This window comes from Gavia stellata, chromosome 1 (genome assembly GCF_030936135.1).
Source record: "Gavia stellata isolate bGavSte3 chromosome 1, bGavSte3.hap2, whole genome shotgun sequence".
NCBI classification, from domain to species: Eukaryota; Metazoa; Chordata; class Aves; order Gaviiformes; family Gaviidae; genus Gavia; species Gavia stellata.
Window position 1 is genome coordinate 87,259,799 of NC_082594.1, and position 25,724 is coordinate 87,285,522.

A 25,724-nucleotide genomic window follows, 5' to 3' on the forward strand; every position below is an offset into this window, starting at 1 on the left:
TAATTCAGAAGTGCGTGGTTGTTTATTTGCTAAGTTATTTTGAAAAATGCCAGCAGATTCAGATTGTTATATTCTGAAGTTACCACAAGAATGTGGCAGTCTAGCATTTTCCTGACTGTCGGTATACTGAATGTGCATAAAATCACTGGTTTTAACAATTTTGTTTATATTGTTGGCCTGCCATTACAATCAAACACTGTGTGGTCAAGGGAGCATTTCAGTTGTGGCCTTGAAAAGTGAACAGCATTTACTTGTGTCCACTGAACATAACTGGTGTGATAGCTGATATAATAGCGAAAGAAAAACTAATATGTGTTATGTCTGTGAAGTAATCATCTCTTGTATCCATTTATGGTTTTTTTTTTTAATCCTCACATACAAAGTCTCTTCACCACTTCGCTTTGTTTTGTTTCCCATTCCAGAAAGTGTTTCCAGGCTAGGTTGATTTCTAGCCAAGTTGTTGTTTTTGCATTCTATTTTTCTTCCTCAGTATTGCAAAAGAAATAACAACACAGAGTGTTAATGTTGTTATTAAGCCAAGGCAAACTGTTCGAGCTGTTGCTAATCCAGTGTGCAAGCAGGTGTTCAATGTGATCTATTACTGTAGATATAAAATGGTGCAGTTAAAATTGTCTTGGACCTTTGGGGCACGAAAGATGAAAGCTCTGACACGTGATTAAAGTTTTTTTAAGTTTATTATGTTATTCTGTATAGGAATTTCCTTGGTATGTTGTACTTGGTTTTCATTGCGGGAAAGTAATATGGTTATTTAGGAGGGAGATAGTGTCATGAGTCAAAACAAGTTCCACATCAGGTTAAGAATAATCTGATCCTATCTGGATCAACACAACTTTCCCTTAGTCTAGAAACAGCATTGCTATGGGAAGAAAAGGTTGCAGTCTATTATATGTAGTAGGTGTTATACAAGAAAAAGTAACTTTGCTTACAAACTGTTTCCAAACCTACACCAATAAACTTCTATTAATGACCTTGTTCCTTCTCCCTTCCTGCCTCCTATCCCTTTGCCTTTTCCAGTGTCTGCTCACGTGTTCATCTGTATTTAGCAACACCCAATGACTTGCTTGTCATAGGAAAAGTGACAAAAAAAGTAACAGCTTCTCTCTTTGCTGATAACCAGCCTATTTAAAATCGTTTAATTAATTACAGTACTTTTCTTGGTAATGTTAATTGTATTTGAAAATAAGTAAGTTTAGCAGCAAGATGTACCATTTAAAGTTCATACATCTGGAACAGATGGCTCTGGAACAGACGCAGGAAAGAAACAAAGGATTTGGTCCATAGGGATTTTGCCGAATCTACGTGTGTAGATATGTATACATGCACTATCTTTAATGTTCCAGTTTTACTTTAAATAAGGGAGGAATAAAATAAAAGCAATCAGTTGGAGTTTTTTTGCTGCATATTCAATGAAGTTGGTGCACCTTTGGCAAACTTACTTTTTTCCTCTTTAGCAATGTGTTACTACCCACGTAGTTGGAGTGCAGCTCAGTGACTCTTAACTCATATAATTAATTTCAATACTTGCTGTAATGAGCGCCTGTAGAGAGCCAAGCACTCTCCTTTCTACTCTGCTAGTGAGGACACTGAGGCAATGACGATGAGGGATTTGGCCAAGGTTACAATTTCAGTTGTCTCTCTCTGCCAGTCCTTATGAGGTTGCCATAGCAGTTCAGCTCAGTGGGTTTTCTCAGCAGAGCTGGTGGGTCTGCATCAGTCTGGACATGCAAAGTTCAATTGGTTGCAACAGTGATCTTGTTGAACATACTGTAAGTGAAGATGATTTGCTTATGGACCTATTGCAAAAATCAGGTTTTAGCGATAAGATAAAATGTAAAAGAGACAGTAAATTTTAAGAAAAATAACTTTTCTACTTAAATGTGCATGCTTCCAGATACTTCTTGTCTCCCACACACCCCTACAGAGAAAAATACAGGAAAATGTTTTTTAAAAGTTCAATTCAGAATGTATGTATTTACATGTTCTCAAGACAGAGAAGAATTTATCAAAAGCTCATTATTTTGAAAACTTTAAAGTCTAACTCTACTTAAGTGGTTGATTTTCTCTTACTCCTCCTATTCCTCTCTGCAGAAAGGCTGAAAGGAAGGAAAAAGAGATGATACTTGAACTTAAAGTACCTACATTTTTTATGAAAATTCTTGAATCAAATACGCATGCATTTATGAAACCTTTTAATTGTAGTACTCAGTAACTAGCATTTGAGAAAGTGCAGAACATACGCATATTAGTTTCCTAATAAACGTGTGCACAAGCTACCCATCAATTTGTTGCAAAAATCTTCTGAAGTGACATCTAATAAGCACTACATACTGGAAAACTATTTACCAAAAAAACCCCCCAAAAACACCCCACAGAAAAACTAGAAGTTTATTATAATGGTAAGTAAAACAGTATTTAAAGAATTTCTGTCTGGTGAGTTTTTGTTATGGATATTTGTAATTAAACAAAATTAAGTTTGTAGAGAAAAAAATTGAAAATCAATTGCACAGATTTTAAGTAGGTGTCTGAAATCTAGAATGTCATTGTACCATTACAACAGATGGAGCTGGTACATTTTCTTCTTCAAAATGTTTGAAGTCCAGCTATGGCAGTATTTAAATACCAAGGCTCCCTTTTCCTTTTTCTCCTCCCTGTTTTCACAATCGTCTATAGTTAGACTTGTAATTACTATAGAATAGAAGTCTAGCAGTTGATATCAAAGTCCAGTTTAACCTAAGTGCATAGTGAAAAATATTTTCCATAAGTATTTTCATAATTTTTGTTAACATTTGAATTAGTATTGCTTCTTCTCTATGGTCTTTCATCTCCATTTAAATATTTGTATTAAAATAATACTGAAGCTTGCGAAGTGATTACAGACTTACAGGCATCAATCATCAGCAAAGGAAATTTTAAACTCCTCCTTGACAATGTACTTGTAAGAAATACTTGATTTAAAAATTATGCTTGTGTTAAAGTTAAAAAGCATTGGCATTTTTATATTCCCAGCTAAGAAGCTGCGCTGAATTTCAAATAACTGTCCAGAAATTGAATTAACATCATGAAGAGTTTTTGAAATATTTTATAATTGTGAAAAATTTCAGTCTATATATTACCACAGTAAGAAAGGATTAAAAAGCTCATTTCTCTCCTGCTTTGTTGCAAATTAGCCCTTTACAGTCTAAATATAATTGTGCATGCACTAGCTTCCACTGTAAAGGTAGGAAAACACAAACCTCAACTGAAAGTAGCACATATACTGTTGAACTTTCACAAGTGAAAAAACTGTCATTTTTCACGATGTCTAGCCTTTTCAAAAATAGCTCTCTTAGACTGGGCTCCAAGTAGGCTCCTGGGTGCCTCAGTAGAACAAGTCGAATACTCTGAACTGCTGTGATGCCCTAGTTACTTCTCAAGTACTTGTATCTTTATGAAGGTCCAGCATAGCTTGGCTCTGGTACAAACTAAACACTGGGATATCCCTCTCTGGACATGGCTGGAGTACTTATGACACTTACATCCCTTTCTTCTGTAGGTTACACTGGTCATATCTCACCTTAGTTTTTGTAGCCTTATGGGGACGTAGGAGAGCACTTTGGCCTGTTCTACAACTTCATCTCCTTGTTCATTTTGCCATCAATGAGCATGTTACAAGGAAATAAGGCTGTGACATTATCTAGGTCCACATGTGTGGAAATGGAAGGAGCTCACCATTCTGCAGTAGAAACAGAGCTGAATAGGCTTAGGAAGTTATAGAATAATCTGATTTGCAGTTCTTTTGAAAGACTCAAAGTCTATACAGAGGTAAAAGTGCTGGTAAAATGTTTCATATAATGCAATGCAGAGTAGAATACCCAATTTTGCTGTGAAGGCATCACGAGCACCTAGCTTGTATCCATTTCTCTTGTCAGCTCCCTCTAGTGTAGTTCAGGTATAGAAGGCCTTTTGCTCTGAGAGGCAATTGGAAAGAACAACAATTAAAAGATTCAGTAAGGCGAAGACAGATAAGAGGAAAAAACATAATGGAAAATTCTTATCTAGTGCCTTCATGAGTCTGAAACACCATCATGTCCCACAGCCATAATTGTCCCGTTGGCTGTAGTCAGCTTTGAATGCCTATGGATTGGCACATTTTGGGTGTCTTTCAGTTGGAGACTCATGGTTTTATGTATCTGATTCAGACAGAAGAGCAGCGTCTCTCACGTTCTTAAGCTGGAATAGTGGTTCCAGCCCTTGGCCAGCTTCTTCACTTCTAAAAGAAACCATCTAAATGATACTATATGTATGCCTGCCTTTGAATACAGCACTTTATAAATGTGACAAGCACAAAACAAGTAATAAAAATAGTAGTTATGCTGTTAAAATCAGTGTAGGAACTTCATCTAGGCCATAAGTGAACTGTGTGGCACATAAAACAAACAAAATGGTGAAACAGTTAACCAATAAGCAAAATATGCCTTACTCCATAAGGTACTTGTGACAATTGGAAGTGACTGGGATAGCCATAAGATTGTTAAAGGTAAATCTAGATATTCCATCTAGGTTTGCTAAAAATCCAGTCAGAAGTAAATCTTCTACATTTCTGAGAGAAAAGGCAAGAGAGAAACAGCGTATAAATTCCTTGCTAATGGAAGATGGCATTGTATTATTTTTAGACTAGCGCAATCAGCATAGAGGAATAGAGAGGCCTCCTCCATCTCGTCCTCTGCTATTGTAGTTAATCACCTTCATTTAATCCTATTCAGATATATATTAAATTCCACATTCAAACATGGTATGAATTGCTGTTGCTAATGATGGGACCAGTAAAAGGTGGTAAACTGGGTGAATGGATGTTCAGTTGTCATAATTCCAAGAAAAATGTTGGACAGAGGGGAGGAAAGAGAACAAAATTATAATTAGCCTGCCAGCAAGAGAAAGGCATCACTCGTAATGCATTTGCTACAGAAAAAAAAATCCAAATGCTTCAGAAACCAGCATAAAGTGTGTATGATAATAGGATAATTCAGGCTGGGAGGGACCTCAGGAGGCCTCTACGGTGGTCTTTGGCTCAAAGCAAGACCAGCTCTGAGGTCAGACAACTCTTCTCAGGGCTTTGCACAGTTGAGTATTGAAAACCTCCTGAGATGGAGACTGCATGAACTCATGGCCAGCCTGCTGCACTGCTTGGCTGTCCTCATGGCAAAAAAGTTGGAGGTGAGCAATAAAACAGAGATTTCAGCAGTAGCTGAGAGGATAGCAACTTGCTCGGATTTAAGGCATAGTTTCTGTTGTTTCATTGCTGTTTAGCTAAAATCATCTTGTGAAAGTGCCTCAGTAATCTCAGATTTGTTTTGCCAGTTCTAGACTCTCAGTCCTTTGAACTCAAGACTGAAAAGAGTGGATGTGCATATGCAGCTTTTATACTTGAGTTCTGGTTAAGCATACATTTTGTGAAATAGTAGTATTTCATCTCCTCAGGAGGGAGTGCTAGGTTCTTTTAATTATATGGAATAATATCTGCATTATTCATGAGGAATATTATTCCTGTCACAGATGAGAGAACATTTTCACATCTGCATTGCCTGTCTTTGAAAGAAGCAGTTAATATCGTGAGTTTTCTCTTATTGGGGAAGCTGTTGCCAAAATGAAATTTGAAAGTATTGAATGTGGGAGATTTTACATCGATTTCTATATACTCTGTCATTTTTGTTAAAATCCAGAGTTAATTATTGCAGCAAAGCAAAATGCTCTAGAGATGTGGTAGGATTGGTTTATGGGCCACCATGAAGAACAATTGGAGTTTTTTGTGGACAATTTTTATTTTAAGCTTTCTCTATTACCTTCTTTCACATCTGACCATGAGGGAAAAAAAATGGCCTGTTATAATTTCTTCCCATGACAAAGCTGGGGAATTCTTTAAAAATGAGAGCACTACTGTAAAGGTCATCTAGTCCAGTTCTGCCAGTCTAGATTTATTCCTTACTGCATATGATATAATGCTCTGAAAGTGTAATTTTACATTGTCAAGAGATGTAGATCTATAGACTAATAAATCTCCCAGCTCAGAACATTTCCTAATTTCCTTTCACATCTACATTCTGTATTTTTTCTGTGATCTATTTCAGTTAATCATTCCTGGTTGTATCCTGCTTTTATTACCAGATAGAGGACTTGTGCCTTTGTAGGTATTAACATTGTTTGTACACCAGTAAGCTACATTACCTGTAGCTGGTACAATCACAATAGCACAGTTGAGAGATTTAGTCCCTCGGTTATTCCCCATTGATAAAGAAGAGATCAAGCACAGCATGTTGGAGCAGTGAAGTGTATGTCAGGCATTGCACAGAGGTGACTTAGCATGCGTTATCACTGCAGTGTGGTGGGGAGCATCACATCTATGAGAACTTAGGTCTAGGTCCTGACTTCTCCACTGGTTCCTCTCTGTACTCCTTTCTGAACAAGGAAAAGAGAGGTACCAGGATTATTAAAGCAGCGAACCAGTGAACTGGCTTGCATGTGTCATGAAATTTGACGTTCTAAAAAGCTTGTAGTGAGTGATGAAAATGTTGTTTGAATTAAGGGAGCGCAGATGCCCATTTCAGAGTACCGTTTTATCAAAATGCTTTGACAAGCAGCACAATCATTTCTGAACAAGTGATTTTTTCAAAGTAGTGGTTTTGACTCTGCAGGAGTCTCTGCCCTGCTTACACGGCGGTGGCCCCTTGAGCCTGTTGCTGACACATAATGTGGGAGATTGTATGGTTGCACCTGGGAGGAAAATGGCTCTTTGCAGCAGTGCGGCTCCTGAACAGAAGCTGTTTTATTAGGTGTTTCTATTTTACTGGGAAAAAAGTGCTTGTTGCTTAGCGTCTGATCTCTGAGTCAGCCAATCCATCTCCACTACTGTGCTGTGGAGGAAAAAAACCCTCATACTTTTCATATAGTGATAACTGCTTTTTGTCCATTTCTCAAGCATATCCCTTTGCTTTCCTATTAACCCAAATAGATAATATTTCTAACACTACAGAATTGTGACTTTAGAATGAAGTGTAAAACTAATTTTGTAAGCTGGTTTGTACCCATAAGGTCACCATAGCCAGCACAGAATTAAAAAGACCTCATGTTATCTTTCCCCACCTTCTGAGAAGTGCTGTTTCATCTTAGAGGAAATTTTACTGAATTCCAGCAAGTAATGTGACTTTTATCCTGGAATGAACTGTTCTTTTTCTACCTTAATTCATAGGTGCAATGGAAATGTTTGGTATGAATTTTAACAGCATGTATAATGGCTGAGGTACAAACACTCTTTCCCTCATTTCCCCATGGAAACTTCCCTTCTGTTCAAGATACTGTTACTTCCTATAGTCAAGAGCTACCTGAATTCAGCCCCAATATGTAACTATTACTACAGCTACTGCTGCAAGCTGTTACTGGTAGCATGGTGCAACGATAAAGAGGCACTTACTTTTCTGGAAATGTCATTTTAGCCCTGAACATACAAATGCAGAGAACTCTCCAAGCCTTGAAAATTATTATAAGGACATGTCCTTAACAGTAATGTAACCAGTAGGTAAGGTCTTCTCCTTATGAATAGTACTACTTAAAAGGAGAAAATGTGTGTCTGTGTGTTTTATCTTCTAGAGATGAGCAAGGAAAGCGCTTTGGTGGCTGTAATTTGTGTTGTGCATCTCCTTTGCTAAGACTGCTTCTTTCACACACAACTATGCACTAATTTCCTGTTTTACCAAAGCCTTTGTAAAGTCCATAGCTCTAGAAAAGTCCAATTTTCTGTTTTATTTATTTTTCACCAAAAACTTAATATATTTGAAAGACAGAATGAGTTTTCTGTTTCTTTCAGTGAAAGAATATTATGCCCAAGTACTAACAGAGAGTAGTTTGTAAGAGTATATCTTCCTTAAAGCAAAAATCAGTTCTGCCCTCGTTCATTACAGAGCACCTACATCCCTTGCACTTTTCTCTGTCACACAGTCAGACTGAGCAATATGAAAGAGGTCATGCTGAGGGACACCATCAGAAGTGTTGCTGACTGCTCCTACAGAAGGAGCTATGTATGTACTCTTTTCATCATAAGCAAGCACCTAGGTGTTGTAGGGGGGCATGGGACCTTTATTTTAAGCTAATGATTTTTCATCTAGAAAGACCGTGGGCCTGATGCAAGATTTTGTTAATACCCTGGGGTTGACATCTGTGGTGTTTTACAGTAGTTTAAGTTTTCTCCCCAGAAGGTCCAGGATTGGTTCCATGCTGTGCCACAGACCACCTCTCTAATCTAACATAGATCACTTGCAGAATAAAGTTCTTAAATCTGCTTGAATAATCTTATTGTTTTAATGTTTAGATAAACATACAGAGGAAAACCTACCTTTCCCATGAATAAGACAATTTTTCTAAGCAAAACCAGACTTTTTCCTGGAGGAAATTGCATCGTTTCAAAGAGGTTTGTTTGGTTGACTGGTATCTGCTGGAGGGGCAACACAGCAGAGCACAAGCAATCCATGAGGCTTCTGGAGTGTATATGGGGTGACTCGTCTCAGTGATACTTTGTGAAAGGACAAGACGCAATGGACATAAATTGAAATACCAGAAATTCCATGTAAACATAAGAAAAAACTAGTTTCACTGTGAAGATGGTTTAACTGGAGCAGGTTGCCCATGGAGTTCGTGGAGTCTCCATCTTTGGAGATATTAAAAACCCACCTGGATACGGCCCTGAGCAACCTGCTCTAGTTGACCCTGCTTTGAACAACAAGGTTGGATAAGACGATCTCCAGAGGTGCCTTCCTGCCTCAGACGTTTTGTGGTTCTCTGGCCAGTCCATTCTCTTCACTAAGAGAAGAAACTGGGAATTGCTCTGGGGTAGAAATGAAAGGATATTAAATACTCTTCTGTAATGGGTGATAATTAAGATTCTTTTTCCGTCTTAAATGGATGCAGTTGAAACATACACAGTGATGGAACAAATAATGCATCTGGACTTTTGCCATTAAAGAATACATACAGTTTTTGAACCCTCCCTTAGATTACTTACTGTCAATAAAAGCAATGTGGGACGTACCAAAATTACATGTTTCAGAGTAGATGTAGAGCAGAATGATCTCAGAATAAATTATTCTAATGAACAGCACTTGTCTCGTTTAACTTCTTATCCTCATTTGCTTCAGGCAGCTATGACAGTGCTGCAGCCCTTGTTCTGTCAGTCGAAAAGACAGTGGGGGAATATGAGAACTACTCTCATTTAAATTTGATATTGTCCAGAAGTGTTACTGCTTCAGTATTTCAATTAGAGTCCTGTGGCTTAATGGTCAAGAAGGAAAATGTTTCCCTGGTGGTGGAAAGCAGAACCACTGCATATTATTTTCTCAACATGGCCAGAAGATTTAAAAAACATCTTAATTTTTCTAAGTTTTGCATGCGTTATGCTAAGAACTTTGCATAAACAATTTGCACTAGCTTGTGCAACTGCAAATTTGCATCCAGCTAATGCAACGCTTGCCACAGAGCCCCGCCACATTATAAGAAAAAGTTTAGGGATGGAAGAATGAATAAGAATCCCTGAACAGAAAAGCTGTGCTTGCTATGACATTTCAGACAACCACAGTTCTGTCCTTAGCAAGCATATTCTTCTTGGATAAGCAGCTCTAGAAACAGTTGTATGAAAAGATTAACGTGTGGACGTGGCATTGTGGGACATGGTTTAGTGGGCATGGGGGTGTTGGATTGATGGTTGGACTTGATGATCTTACAGGTCTTTTCCAACCTTAGTGATTCTGTGATCTTTGATATTATCAGCCTTTGTAGACTATGTAATAAGGAGAGCATCCTGCACAGGTCATGTAGCCATTGCCTACAACAGAGGCAGCTAGAAAGTTGGCAGCTTCAAGGTGTTAAGCTACGTTTTTTACAGTAAAAAGCTCTTAGCATATTCCTCTTAAGACACATACTGTTTCTTTATCCATGTGGTCACTGACAAAATGCATGTGTTGGGAATTCGTGGTCAGAGCTCCAAAAATACAGGAAGCCAGTTAGACCTGTGACCGTGCATGATAGATGGCATAGCCATGTACTGTAGATCCAGTACTTCCTAGAAGCCTTTCATAAAGCTACTGTGGGGAAAGGAGAGAAGGAGTAGGAACAGGACCAGGGCCATTGATTGTCAGGTGAATGTAGAAAATTCTCTCATCTGAAATGGACTCTTTGGCTGCTGCCAAGAAAACTATTGCTTTGCCAACTTTTGCAAATACACATTCATTAGGCCTTAGTATTGAAGCACCTTTTTGCAGTTCTGAAAAAGCAAAACTAAGGGAGGAGGAGGAGGAATATAGTGTGTAGGATAACATACCAAGCCATTAATTCTGGGATCCGTTCTTCCAGTGACTGTTAATATGTCTGTGCCTCTCTCAACCCCTCTGACAGAACCAGCTTTTCATGCTTCTCTCTGTTTGAGGTACCTGCCACTTAAAAAAGAAATATCCACCAGAAGTTTAGTATGTTGACATTATTTTGTTTGTACTACAAAAGCTAACTTTTAGAAGTCTGTTCATATATAATGTTCATACTGTGTTTTAGTATTAAATATTTTAGCTAGAACCTTAGTGAATGCTGTCCTTTTAAACTCAGGTGTGGTATTTTTATTATGGAGTGTGCTCAAGAGCAGAGCGAGCTGTGCAGGGAGAGCAGAAGTATCTGCACCAAAAGATCAAGACTTTATTCAATGAATTTTGCTTCTGGGAGGCAAGACTGAAGGTGTCAGGGCATTGTTAATCAACTGTGGCATCCTATGTCTGTAAAACACTTTTCATTTGAACTCACTATGGATTTGTGAATTAATCACATATGTTGACTGTTTTGTCATCAGCCTATGACTTTAGTGTAGGAAATATTTTTGGATCTTTCCTTTCATAAATTCACTGCTGTGCTTTTGTATTAGATTTTCTCTCACATAGACCATCCTATTTACTGTATTTTCATTTTACCTATCCAGAGTGAAGCCCCACTTTTAGAAGGGTTGTGTAAACTAGAGCTCTTGCAGCATATTAAAAATACTTTATTCACAACATAGTGCCAATTGGCACTGTTTTGGGGCAATTAAATAGTTGTAGCCACAGATAAATCAGAGAACGTTGAATGTATGAGAAGTTCAAATTCCAGAAGTAAGTAAAAAATGAACAATTATTCAGCAAAATGTTAGAAGAAAAGAGAATAGATGCAGATATTCATTCTGTTAGCAAGTCTCTGAACACCAGTCAACACACAGAACTATTCAAACAAGGCAGTGAAGTCTTTGCCTTCCTAAACAGGATCATAACTTAAAGCATAGTCTTTCCTTATTCCACTTTTTAGTAGGTCCCCTTTTGAGTATAATTTCGCCCATAGATGCTTCATTTGACCCTTAGCCCTGGTAACTGATTCCTTCAGAGCATCAAGTCACACCTCGTCTCTTGTCTCCTAGGCCAATAAAGTCCTGTGTGGCCCAGCTTCAGCTCTTGTTCCAAAAACTGCCTTGTAGATGCCCTGTGTGGGCTCAGCTAGCTTCAAGACCTAGCTGACTATAAACAGTAATCTTTTTGCTTATTTTGAGGGCTAAACATAATAACAGGTCAATACCTGCTCCTGCTGTAAACAGAACAGTTACCTGTTGTGAATGAAATTCTGCTACTGATTGGCAGGAGGTTTCAAACTTTCTGAGCTGTCAGAAGTCTTCTCTCATTATACCTTTGTAACACATTCCTTGAAAACTATATTTTCCACAGATATCCATGAAAAGAACTAATTCTATCTATCATTAGTTCATAATGGAGACTAAACAAGATGGTAAACAGAAAAGATTTTGGCAAAATCCTCTGTTCTGAGTACGCTTAAGCATGAGTTATTAATAGTGATGGACAGCGTGACAATGTAATATAAATAGCTTTGCATTTTTCCCCCTTTTCCCTCTACTTTTAGCTCTGAAATTTTGGATCTCAACACACCAAGTGCAGAGAAACATGTATGTGTGGTGTATCAAAACTGTGAAAACAGAACATTGCCAGTGTTCTCAAAGTATTGAGCGTGAGACATCAATCAAATAATTGGCAGCACCAACTTTCCTTTTTTTCCAGATAATGGCTTTTCCATCTGCAGCAGAAAGTTCCAGTAGTCAGAAATGTTACAAGCTACTCTGCTGAAAGTAGAGAAAGTTATCTTACAGTGACAGAGGGGAACTGTCTGACTGTAAATAGTTCCTTAGTGTCTAAACTTGCAGCTTGAGAAAAATTGGATTTGACTTGAGCTCTCAAAAAAACTATAAAGATACCTGCCATTTTCCTTCCCAATCAGACTGAGCTCAAATTCAGGTAAAAGAATTGGAGATTGTTATTTCTATAACCTGTTTCTCTCTTTCAGCTTTCCAAAAAAGAGCAAGTGGAAAATCTTTGAAGGAAAGTGAAGAAACACATAAGCACTTGAAAGAGCATTTTAGGAGCTGTCAAATTTAGTACTAACTGCTACAGCCAATCCAGATCTTCAGAGAAGCTTCAGTTATGGTCTTTTTTTGGTAGAACTTCAAATTCTGTAACCATGAAGGGGTTAATGTAACCATTAGAATATATCTATTTTTTGGACATGGATGTCATGTTTTGTTTGTCACACACAGCATTTATATTAGATCTTGGAGAAGCTCTTACATAGGAATAGTCTGACCACAAATCTTTAGACTTCCTACTCAGACTCTTGAAGTTTGGCAAAATAACCAGTCCTCCCAAATCAACAGTTTTGATAACCACTTTACTTGTCTTCTACTTTTATTTGAGGTATCAACTGGAATAGAAATTTTCTAACTTTCATCATGAAGTTTTATCAAATATTCATCTCTCCCGATAGCAGCTTCACTCCAATTTAATATTGGTATTGGAAGATCAGTTTATTAAGTTTCCTATTTGGCATGAAACAAATAAATTAATTGAAACTTAAATTATTTAACACTTTTATTTAAATACATTTTTCCAAATAGAGAGCTATCAAGTTACTACTAAGTAGTTCATAATAAATACTCACATTTTCAGGCTTCTGAATGTTAATGACTGACTTTCAATCTTGCTTCCCTTCTGAGCAAATGTACAGACGGTGTGGCACTAACCAAGAATGAATATTTTATCCCAAGAGCTGAAAGCAGACAGAAACCTGGATATTTCTGAGGACGAGAGAAAAACCTGATAGTCTCAGTTCTTGAAAATCATGTGTTGTACATATGAAGATGCTGATGTGTGATTGTGTGCATGCAGATATTGTTGATTATACCCTCTATATGTGATTATTTTCTTGCCAAGGGAAGAAATATAGTTATAGGTCATTGGTGAGCTCTTTTGTTGGTGTGAGCCTCCACCTGTAAGTTTTTTACTATGTAGCTGTATTACTGCACTATAATCCTAAAAGCATGGAAAGGCATACCCTAGGGCAGATTGCTATTTTACAGCTGTGCAGTCTTCTGATGGGCTTTCAGAACTTTGTCAATCATTTTGAAGAGTGTTAAAGTAAGTATAACCCACATAGCAAGTTTGGTAATGAACAGTTGCTGGAAGAGAGGAACTGTAATGGCTCTTCCATGCACAATGAAATCTCCATTGGCTGAAGGCATGTGCAGCTAAGCCCTCAGAAAGGTAGGGCTAGAGGTAGGCTAGCACCTTTGTTAAAAAAACCAGAAACATAGCAAAAATCCCTTTAATAAATGATATCTTGTTCCTCCTGAATTACATGTGCTTTGGAGCCTGCTGATAGCAAAGGCAGACATACATATACCTAAAATATTTTTTTTATATTCTAGTTAGACGTGCATTTGTCAGAGGGCTTAGTTAAGGTATATTATTAAATACGACAAGCTCAAACATCACATATTACAGGAGAAAATTATTACATTCAAAGAACTGAGGCTCAGGGTATTCAAGGGAGTTTTGATATATGTTAAATGTCAAGTGGCACCTTGCTTTTGGATAATGGAAAGTTTTGCTAATTGTATTTTGGGCAACTGGAAAGCATATAAATCAGAATATGATTAAACAGTTTCAAATCTTCTTCAGGAGTGACAATTTCCATACGGGTTAAGCTATTCATCTATTTCATCTTTTCAGTGGCAGTCTTGTTTCCATTTTATTTAGTATTTTGAGTTACTAACAACTTTCTTTAATATAGAACGCTGTTTTCTATTTCATTTCATGCTTGCTCTCAGAATTAATAGGAGAGATGAATTCTTGAAAACTGGGACAAGATGTATGTGAAAGCAGTTGCTCAAAGCTCAAGACATATCAGAATCAAAATGCAGTGAACATACGTTGAAATCTGGCCTCGTGAGCTGGTGATTAAACAGTATCTTGCAGCAAACTTGCTTTAGTACAACTAAATTTCTGGCTTGGGTGTGAATCCATATTTTTAGGATTCATGGCATTAAAAAGAAGTATTTATGTTATTTCCATATTTGGTGGCCAACATTAGGACTGGTCGCTTAAAGAGGTTGTGGAATCTACCCCTTTGGACATAGTTCGACCTGGGCTGGAGATGACCCTGATGAACATGATCCAGCGTTGGCTTCAAAGCAAGCCTGGCTTTAAGCAGGAGGAAGGACATGACATACTTCCTCATTCTGTGATTCTAAACAGCACTGAGAAAATGGCATTAAGCATTATCTAATAACTGGGAAGAGGCTGCAGATTGCATCCGATGATTTCCTAAAAAAAGCAGCATAAGAAGCATTTTTAGATTTCATCCTCACTTGAGATTTTTTGGATTACATATCATGGGAGCTTGAAACTGAATGGCACTGACTAATGCATGCTGCTTATACATCTTCTGGGTAAAAAAAAAAAAAAAAAAAAAAATCTGGTGCTGTTTTTGCAAAGGACAAACCAACTTGAAGCCTGAAATCTATGTAGAATAATCTAAAGTGTTAGCTAAAATCACTGAAGTCAGTTGAATAGTTCCCAGGAACTTCACTCAGTTGTAGATTTTGTCCTTAATTATAATTTAATTTAATGAGCTAATTTAGAATAATAATTGAATTTAATACAACCTTTCTATTTTGCAATGTGACATAATGTATGGGAAAATGGCTAGATGTCTAAATTACATGCTGTCTTCCTATTAAAAACTGATACCCCTTCATTACCCTTTCTTCCCAAAAACTGACTCAGAAGTTGAGAGGTGCGAGCAGGTTCAATTTACACACAAAACACTTAAAAAGAAGGCTTTTCAAATTGTTCTCATGTGCTTTCAGAATCACTTACAAGAAAACCAAGCAGAGGTTTTCCTTTTCTGTTTTGGCACTGTGAAAATACTAGTGCAGAAAAGTCAAGCAGCAGAATGAAATTGTTTGGGTTGTGAACTGAGAAGTGCTAAAGTTTTGGGTTTGTGCATGTGTGTGTTTTTTCAACCACTTTGAATTGGGTACGATTTTCAAAGCATGTAAGAGGGAGTTATTTACACGCTTCTGCCCAGTCACGCAGTTATTCCTGGGCCGTAAAGATGTCCCTTAGTCCTATGCAGGTCGAAATATTTCATGTGACGTAGGTTGGGATTGTGTTGCTGTCTCAGCTTGCTGAGACCTGGTGCTGATTGAATTGATACCCGTAGCAGAAGAAAAAGGACAAGAGCCAGGGAATGAAAACAAATGGGCTTCTCTTTTGTTCCCATTGGGGGCCTATTTTGACCATCTGAGGTGGCAATACAGTTGAGTAGCTTTCTTCAGATATGGTCTACAAGGGGTTAGTTAGCACATCTACCGAGTCAGTTAATTTTTTATATTACACTTAATTATCATTGTATTGCTGGTAATTTATCCCCATGGACATGTTAGTATTTGCTGCTTGAGAATGTCTCAGCTGTGAGGCGAGACATCCCTTGGAAGTTGTACAGGAAGTGAGAAGGAGAAAATGAAAAGCAGCTCTTTGAATTGAAAAGGGAGCCTTGTAAGCTGGGGTGAGGGTTTGTCTTATCTGCTAGGAACAGGATTTGGGCTCACAGGGCTGTCAGTGCTTTTGCTTAGATTTTTATCAAGTGGCACAAAAGCTTTGATTTTTGTATTGATTTATGGTAAGCTGAAAGGGTTTTAATACTCAGACACTCTAATGTGGCCTTTTCTTAGTTTCAGCACTAAAACATTTGTGTAATTTTATAGAAAACTAAAATTCAATACAATTAAAATCATGTCTTTAAATTTTGGAGCGATTAATTACAGAATTATTTTTTTAATTCACTAGAATGATGGTGTTTATCTGAGTTAAAGTTTTTTTTATCAGAAATTACCATCAAATGCATTAATATGTATTGCCATTTTTAATAAGCTAGTATCTTAAGTAAAGGAATAATTTCCATCCTGTCTCATTGCCGAGGCAATGGGTTGGTTCATGGGAGTGGATCAATTGGATGGAAATACTTCCAGTCAAAACCTGGTAAAAAATAAAGTGTTTTCTATTTCAGAATATTTATTTGGGAGACTTTTTCCCAGTTGCGATTTACCAGAATTTTAGTGGTGTCTTTAAAAATATTAGGCCTGTTTCTGAGCAAATTGTCTGATGTTCTAAAGACGGTCGTATAAATGCCTTCACACCTGCATTAGGCAGTGTGTTAATTTGCATATTTATGTCAGGAGGACCTTAATTAGATGATGTATTAGAAATGCACAGGCTGTATAGCTTCACTATCATACTAACCAAAGGGAGACATTCCTTCCTTATTAACAGAACGAGAGAAGAGCGACCATTTTAGAGAGAAACTTCAGTTGTTTTGGCAAACTAATTTGTGGTCTATTTTAAGATGTTTCACTGTGTCCTTTTGCTTTACAACCTTACGAACAGATGAAATAAAATTACCTTTTTTCGTAGGCGTAGAAGTCTGTTGGCTGATGTTACCTGGTGATGACTTCAGTGTTTGCAACATTACACTTCTTTTATGATAAGGATGTGGTTGAATATAAACACTGTATTTTCATTTCTTCCATTTTGATTTTCTTGTAGACGTTTCAGCAGTCTTCACTGCAGCAGAAAAGTAAAAAGAAGAACAAAGGTAAAAATTAAATTTGTTTTCATATAGTGGTAGGAAGGGAATTGCCAACATTAATGTTTAAGGTATTGCAGTGTCTGAGGAACTAGAACTTGTTAGCTCCAATCCAATGTTTAGTTCAGTTGATCATGTTGAGAAGGTGTTAGTCCATTACTGATGTCTCATAGTTTCCTAATGCTCCTCTACCTGCATGTACCTGCTGTTGTCTTTTTTTTTTTTTTTTAATACTGAGACTCTAGCCTCTTTGGGCCAGGGCTGGTTTTTCCAGCTTTGCACATGTAATGCCTTCCTGCAGCCTTTGCTTATTACCTAAGCTGTCAGGTAATTTATATCCTAGTACATTGTCCTCCTTTGATTTAGAAGTAAAAAGGCCTTAGGAACTGTTTAGTTGCAACAGGAACTGCAAAGAAAGGTTTCTGAATACCCGTGAAGTACTTACATAGTGGTATTTGGCAGTGAAGTGTGAAAGTACATGAATTTATATGCTGTGTGCTTTAATCTGATGTGAACTATTAATATGTAGAAAACTACAAATAACCATTTTTCTTATTTTTAACCATTTTTCTTATTTTCTTATTTTTTATCTTGCCTTTCTTTTCTCTATAATGTCTTTTCTTTCCATGTTGCTTTTTTTGTTTGTCTTATCTATAGAATATGAGCTCTGTGAGGTGCTGAACATGGTTGGTTTTGGTTTGGTTTAGTTTTTAAGTTATGGTGCCTTGCATAGACTTTGTGGATGAAATAGAATGTTTGTAATAATTTATTCATGGCAAACTGAGGTTGAAATTTTTAATTAGTTTTCTTAAGCAAATGTATAGTGCTTTCTGGCTAGCTGTCTTGTTGATTTAGTGGACAAGTCAAATGCTTTCACATCAACTCGTTGTCATTTTCAGCTCCTATTCCTGGTAAAAGCAAAAGACGGATCTCATGTAAAGATCTTGGTCGAGGGGACTGTGAAGGCTGGCTTTGGAAAAAGAAAGATGCCAAGAGTTATTTCTCCCAGAAATGGAAAAAATACTGGTTTGTCCTGAAGGATACATCTCTATATTGGTATATCAATGAAGAGGTAAGCATCTGTGCTCATTGTCTCAACAAATGCCCTGTGTGGTGCTGTTGTCATGATTTAGTGTGAAGCCAGCACTTTGAGTGCTTATATATGTGAATAACTTTACTCACCCAGATAATCATACTGAAATTAGTATTAACTGCCTGACTGAATTATCATTAAGGTCCGGAGATACTTGGTCCTTCAAATTCACCTTTTACTGCAAGGAGAAAAAACACACTTTCCTGTGTCCTGCTCTCACCAGTTTAGAATAAATCTATTCTCAAACCCCTGAAAGGGAAAAGGTAGTTATTTAATCCTGTCATTCAAGCTTAGTCATGGGCGTGTAAACTTTAATGATGTGCTGCCTGGTGTTCCTTGTTTATGTGTGCTAGTGAAATCACAAAAACCTCTGGCAATTAAGGAAGATGCTTTTGTTTTCTCAGTTGTGTTCTCCTGTCGTTCCTTCTTTATAGCTTTTGATATGATTTCAGTGCTTACATATGCTGAACGTAAGAACACTGAAGCAGCCCAACTGAATTGTGTACAGCTTTGATTGTGCAACATGTTCTGCATTAGTACATGTTTATTTATATCAGCTTTAGCAAAAAAGCTTTTTGCCAGTGAGTTAGGAAACCTTAATTTTAAACCCTATTAGTCTCATTAGTAAATATCCTGAGACAAAATCATTGCCAACATGTGGATGCACTCAGTCCTGGACTTGATCTTGTAATCACTGCAAGCATTTGTACATAACCTTTTTAAAATATTGTGATCCCCGACTTTTCCCTGAGTAGACAGAAAGCAAGTTGTTCTATGAACAGAGTTACTGAAGCCTGTTTTCCCACAGACTCATCCAATTTGTGCCTTGATCCCAGCTTCAGATCAGTAACCCTAACTCCCTCCTCTCCATCCTTCCTCCTCAAGGTGTACTTAAGAGGTCTTCATCAGGGTGGTAATTCATATCTACAAGTATGATGGCCAGTCACCAGCCGTGGCCAAGGAGCATGTGGAATCTCTGAGTTGTGCCTTACTTTCCCGTGGAGAGGGCAGTAGTCTGAGCACCTGTCTCCCCCCTGTCCCAAGTTTCCCTGAGACTTGCAGAGACTCAGCAATTTTTGAGACCTCAGCTCCCTCGCCAAAGTGTCTGCAGTCACCAATAGATTCAAAAGCTGGCGGGGGGAGCCTTGGTGGCAGATGAACAGACATGCAACAGTGCTCTTCCCAAAGTTTTGTTTCCTTAGGCAACCATGTAAAAAAGAAAGAGCAAGATTATTGTAAACAGTGTCCTTTCAATTTTAAAATACCTGCTAATGCAGAACCTGTTACAACCTTGTACCTTCCACAGAACAACTGTAGTTCCAGTTTTATATGCTAATTTGTGTCTTTTATTTACTTTTAAGAAAGCATATTGTCATATGGACTGCATATGTAGCATAAATAACCATGGAGATTCTGAGAAAAAGATGTAATTCTGTGGAATTCCTTAACATACATTTGTCTGCAGCTTCACTTTCATGATTCTGTATTAATTTCTCATGCAAAGTTATAAGCAGTTAAATAAAAGAGTCTGTGTTATTGATGTATTAGTGGCTTAAAATAAATAATGCTTTCGAAGTATGAAAAGTCAAGGGAGATTGAATATCTGATAAAATAAACCTTGCGCAAGTCTTTAGAGGAGAGGAGAGGAAGGTCAGATGTCTTCTCTCTTGAGTGTTAGAGAGATAAAGCTGAAGAGCTATCATGCCCCTTAGCTGTGATAACATATAAATACGGTAAACAGCACACATTGAAATTGCTTTTTTCCCTATTTCTTACAGTAGGCTGCATTCCTCCTTACTAATTAGTCCATCTTCCCCCAAAATTAACGAATTACAAAAACTAATTGCCTGAATACATTTGGTCATTTTGTGTTTTTTCAAATGCTGGTTCAGCTGTGAAATTGTTTGAGAAAACTGACTATCTAAAATTGTATTTTACACCAAGGGATCTGTCTTACTGCTTTGGCAAAAGTCCCAGTGACTTCTGTGGGAGGTTTGCCAGAGCAGAGCATACATTAGTATTCCTTATGTAAGAAGCAGACAAGTGAAAATATCTTTAAGTTTTCAGTGTGGTGGGGTTTTTTTCTGACACCTTAACAACAGTAATATCTAGAACTATCTTTGCAGGATGAAAAAGCGGAAGGATTCATCAGTCTACCTGAATTTAAAATTGACAGAGCCAGTGAATGCCGCAAGAAATAGTAAGTATGCTCAAAAATAGTGCAATGATACAATAGAAAAAGTAGAACAAAGGACAAGGTTTTCCCTTAAAACAGTGACATAATAGACTTCGTTGCAATCATTTGGTTGTATCACAGAATAAGTTCATACAAAACAGGCAAATTCAGTGTGGTTTCTCTGTGCCATCTTTCCTGAAGGTTTTTTTTACTTTGTCATGAATCATAATGCTTGGCTAGAGCAAAATGAATTAAGAGCAAGAAGGCTGCTTGGCTGCTTCTGTCCCTTTATTTTCCTAGTTTTCCTTTCTTGTTTTGTTTCCTTTCTGGTTTGGGGTATTTTTTTTGTTTGCTTGAGGTTTGGAGTGTGTGTGTGATACCTTTAAGCTCAATAAAGAGCTTTAAGCATAATAAAGAGACCATCCAAATAAAAAAGTCCCCAAGTTCATGGCCAGGCATCAGTCTTTAATGTAACTCCAAATTAGTTAGCATCATCTCAAAGTTTGGTGACACAGTGTATCTGTCCTGAGGCAGAATAAGAAAAGAGAATGACATTGGTTTGCTGTATTTTTGAGGTATGACTTAAAGGTCTCAAATAACTTTTCTTCTCACCTAGCTGTGTGTGCTGCTGTCCAGATTTGTGCCATAGCACAAATCCATTTCTTACTTTGCTACATATGCTTGAATTTGCATCTATGTGACAGGTGCATACTCCCACAGAGGTATTTTTAGAGTCATTATTGTTGAAAACTTTTTGCCTTGCCTTCTAAAGGTTTTTACTGTCCTTTTAAGTTTATCAAGACTGTGGAATCACTGAAATTTGTACAGAAAAGCAATTGCAAAAGTAAAATGGTATGATTTGTAGTACATACAGTTCTAAAGAAGACACTGACCTTGTATCAGTTGGTCTACATATCTCTTGAGGATGAACTCTACCCTTCATGTTGATCTCAAAGGGCAGAAAATGAAAACTGCATTAAAAAAAAAAAAAAATACATCAGCTTGGGCTTATTGTCCTGTGTCCTTGGGCTACATTGCTGAAGTGCTTCATTTTTTTCTTTTTTTGTTGCGACAGCAGCATGAAGTCAACTCATTTCTCAGAATTGCACCCTACGTAAATTTTTTTTTTTTACTTGATTTGGTATCTACTGGATAGTAGAACATAAAATGTGGCTATTAAAATTCCTTGCTTGGCTGGCAGATAAAGAAAAAATAACTCTAAGAATCCAGATGACAAATGCTGTAACAATTTTAAGAAGTCAACTTTTGGGTATCAGTAACTTGATGTCTTTCTAAACTGAGCAGACATCACTGTACATCTGCTTTCACTTGCATAAAATTGTGTCATACTCGAATGTGTTAGAGGAATTCTTTTTGTCTCAATTTTATGTTACCTTCACTAGCAGTAACTTTCCTGGATATCAATTTCACATCCCTGGTTTCTTAAAACCTATTTTCATATATTTACATATATTTACACGTACAGACATATATATTGAAAATTGCAAGCATGATACACATGAAAAACATCAGCACCATTTTTCTGAGACACAATGGATTAGAGAGAGTGAGAACTATTTTATTATATTATATATCTCTTCATATATATATATAAAATCCATTGTGTCTCAGAAAAATGGTGCTGATGTTCTTCATATATCATGTTTGCAGTTTTCCTTGTTTTCTTTGGGACTGTTATGCTTTTTTTTGTTTTCTTATTTTAACAGAGACCTTCAGACCTACAGAAATGATTCTTCTGTACTGTAAATTATTAATCACTTTCAGATGCATTTCCTAGATCTTCAAGTACTTCACCATGAATCTTTATCTAACATAGTTAAAAAATTCTTTCTAGTAATTTATTTCATATTATATATGAAATGCAGTAATTCTGTCAGCCCAGTCATGTTGATTACTTTGGTGGAAAGAAAAGATGGGATGTAATTGCCCATTGCTTAGAATGACCTCAAGAACACAGTGTTGATTTATAACAGCTTTTCAGAAGTCAATCAGCACATCACATTTTTCTGCTCAAAACGCAGTCATTAGAGCTAAAGGTAATGTCAAGGTCATTGGGATGTGAGAAATCAGCAGGACTGAGAGTTTTTCTATTGTATCGAATAAATTGTTCAGTCAATTTTCTGTTCAGAAAAAATGGACACCTATAGGTATATCAGCAAAATTACCTGATAGACAAAATTATATTCTTAACTGGTTAACTTTATTCAAGTATAGTACACTGCAGGTGATTGTTGAACAGTATTTATGCACGTATGAATCAAGCACTATTTAGAAAAGGGTAGTTGAAGAGTACTTTACTTGGTGAAATCTGGCACAATCCTGAAAGTTGTATGTTTATATACTGTTTGGGGCCATCCAACAACTCAGGAAATCTGAACTCATCTCATTTCTTGGTGACCACACTATCTTACATTTTTTTAAAAAAAAAAAAAAAGAGTTGTGCCATTACATTTTTATAATTATGTTTTTCCTCTACAGTGCATTCAAAGCCTGCCATCCTAAGATCAAAAGTTTTTATTTTGCTGCTGAACATCTAGATGATATGAACAGGTAAGGAAATCTAGCATAGTTCAAGGAACCATTCCTTAAATGTGACGCTTCTTGAAGCTAGTAATAACACAGTGATAATAAATTGTTAATCTAAAAAGTTAAGTTTAATAGCTGAGAAAATAAGTGAGGAGTAGCATTGTTTCTGAGGGGCTGCATATGCTCAATATTCAATTCATGCAAGAATTACTCTCTTTTGAAACAAAGGTTTGAAGATTTTTGTTAACAACATACCCTCTTTCTAAAAAGAAATAAACACAGTATATGAAACAACTTCCAAACACAATTTCAGGATTCCAGGTTTCTACTTTTGGCTGTGCGGCACCTGCAAAGGTGCAGTATCTCCAACTCCGCTTCCTAACATACTCCCAAAGACATGTGATGCTTGCTCTGGGGATGCTTCTATTTCTGGTCCTGGAGGGAATGAGAAGTTGGAGAAAGATTTAAAGCAGTCACTGATTTTTCTTCTGCCAGTCTTGAAAAAGAAGTTAGAGATTACAAGGAATGAATTTTGCAGATTCTCTCTACTGCCATGAATTTAACCTACATGTTGAAGTGAAATTTTGGTTGTATTGAATTTGGTGGGGAAAATTTCAGCAATTCAAAAAGAACAAGGACTTAAGTCTTAGGTCTTTGGGTATTGAGTTTTACACTGTCTATTTTAGGCCACTTGTGCAATTTTTGCAGAAAAATTATTGAGACCAGCGCAAAATAAACACAGTTCCTCTTAATTCATTTGGATGGTAAATTAAAAACTTGGATCTCATGTCTATTCAAATATTTGGGGGTTTATTTCATTTATTTTCACAACATAAACTGAAATTAATTCAGTTCAAAATAATACACCATTTTCATCATACAACAGAGGACACAAAAAATCTATTATTGCAACCTGAGTATTGTTCTATCTTAGATAATGCCTGTGGACATCCTCACTGAGCAAAGTTGCTTTTAAAACAGAGGAAAAAGGAGATAAAACTCATCCATAAAACTGTTAGTAAGTGCTGTAATAACGGTTTAATCTCTCCTGTTTGTACTAGATTCAGCTACCTGGCAGAGCACCTTCAGGGTACTGGCAGTTCTTTACTGATAATATTTGACTGGAAAAGTATGCTGATACTATACTGTGCTTGCTTTCATTTATAAATACCTGTCTGTTAACACTTTTTCAAAAGTTCATGCATGACTAAGGCTCATGTCAAAAGTCTCTCCTTAGTTACAAACAAATAAAAAGTTTTAAAGTTTTCTAAAATTTTAGGCTTGCCTTTCCTTAATAATTCTGTCAAGCCAGTCGCTCAAAATGCAATTTGCTGCACAGCAAACAGAATAATGGCATGGTCTGTTTGGCATATCCTGAACTACAGCAGTAGATAAATCATTTCTGTCAGCAGGTCCTCAGTCAGTATGACAAGCCACCTTGTTTCTAATGATAAAAATTTATATAACTGTTCAGTAATCAGAAAGCAGCAGCAAATATGCATCAATTCTTTAAAAATATATTGCACAGTCTGAAACCCAAGAACTGAAAGATTTTTAACTTCCCAGCACAAATAGTCTTTTTATCGTATTTTGAAATAAGTGCCTATTAATTAATTTAGAATGAGCTTGACCAAATTTTGATGTGAGTTATATACATGTAAATTTAAAGCAACTCTGTCAAGGTCTATGGAATTACTTGAAATTCTTACATCTGAGCTGCCATCAGAGTCTCACGAAATAATTTTATTTTTTCTCTTTCTTTAATGTATTAGAAAAAGGAGTTCGGTTTCACAAACATTGAATTAACTCAGTATTTTGGAAAAAAAAAGTGGGTTACTGAAAAATGATCTTTCAAATGCAGAGATAATAAAATACTTCCTGTCTAAAAGCATCTTGTAGCCTAGCTGAATTCAAACACAGAATCAAGTTATTAAGTTAAATTGAGACTGTTTTGATCAATTACTCTTCTTTTTTTTGTCAAGTTTCTGACATACATTTTAATTATGTACCATGTAATCATTTCAGTTCTGTTCATACTTGAAGCAGAAGAAACGAAAGTAGAAAACTGCTAATACATAGTCTCACTGAAAGTTCAAAATGGTTCAATTCCTTCATGCCTTGTATAAAATGATTTAGTTGTGGGGTTTTTTAAAAAAGGTGTATGCAGGGTAAGAAATTTTTGTTTGTGTGTATCTACCCAGATAAATTAGGTATTTTAATCTCAGGTAGCTCTGTCACTATTCAAATTCTCATACTACTTTTATGACTGTGCCACACGATTATGCTGGTAAGGAGACTGGAGAATTATGATCATTGAACTTTATTGTTGTGGCATCTGAAGTTCCTTTCATCTGCATAGTTGCAGCAGCAAAAATGTTCTTTCTACCCATACAACATGCCTAGTCTGGGTGAGAAGAAGGACAGAATATCCTTTATTGATGCAAAGTACTGTTTTGCTAGTGTAAGTGTGTAGTCATAGAAACATCTGGCTTGGAAATTTATTGTTATTATCATTCCAAGAAAATATTCTGATGTAGAAGGCAGTCCATATATTTCTACTTGATGATACTATATGTAACTTTATTTTGATTTTCCATGGTAACTGTGCCTGCTGCTTTATGGACTATTTGTTCTTTACTCAAAAATCCTGATCATCAACTCAGAGGCAAATGCATCCTTTTCAGGGTTGGCCGGCTTAAATACTTACAATACTCTCATTCTTCCTTTTTATTCCAAACTGTCCATTTTTTAAGTGATGACATATATGATTGCCAAAATTATCTTCTAGGCAGGGAAATACAGTGAGTAACTTCATGTGGAATATTTGTTTGAGAACTTCCTTGACCTGGTGCAACTGAGCTGTCCTCT

General features: G+C 36.7%; 1 protein-coding gene across 4 annotated transcripts in view; it reads left to right on the plus strand.

The window, feature by feature from the left end:
* The window catches only part of CNKSR2 (connector enhancer of kinase suppressor of Ras 2), a 217,930-nt gene that overhangs the window by 140,991 nt on the left and 51,215 nt on the right, over positions 1–25,724 (plus strand). For all 4 annotated transcript variants that reach the window (XM_059824755.1, XM_059824762.1, XM_059824768.1 and 1 more), the window contains 4 exons: positions 17,001–17,049; positions 17,940–18,112; positions 20,260–20,333; positions 22,809–22,880. In XM_059824755.1, the coding sequence (XP_059680738.1) occupies positions 17,001–17,049; positions 17,940–18,112; positions 20,260–20,333; positions 22,809–22,880 (368 nt within the window). The remainder of the gene's footprint in view (positions 1–17,000; positions 17,050–17,939; positions 18,113–20,259; positions 20,334–22,808; positions 22,881–25,724) is intronic.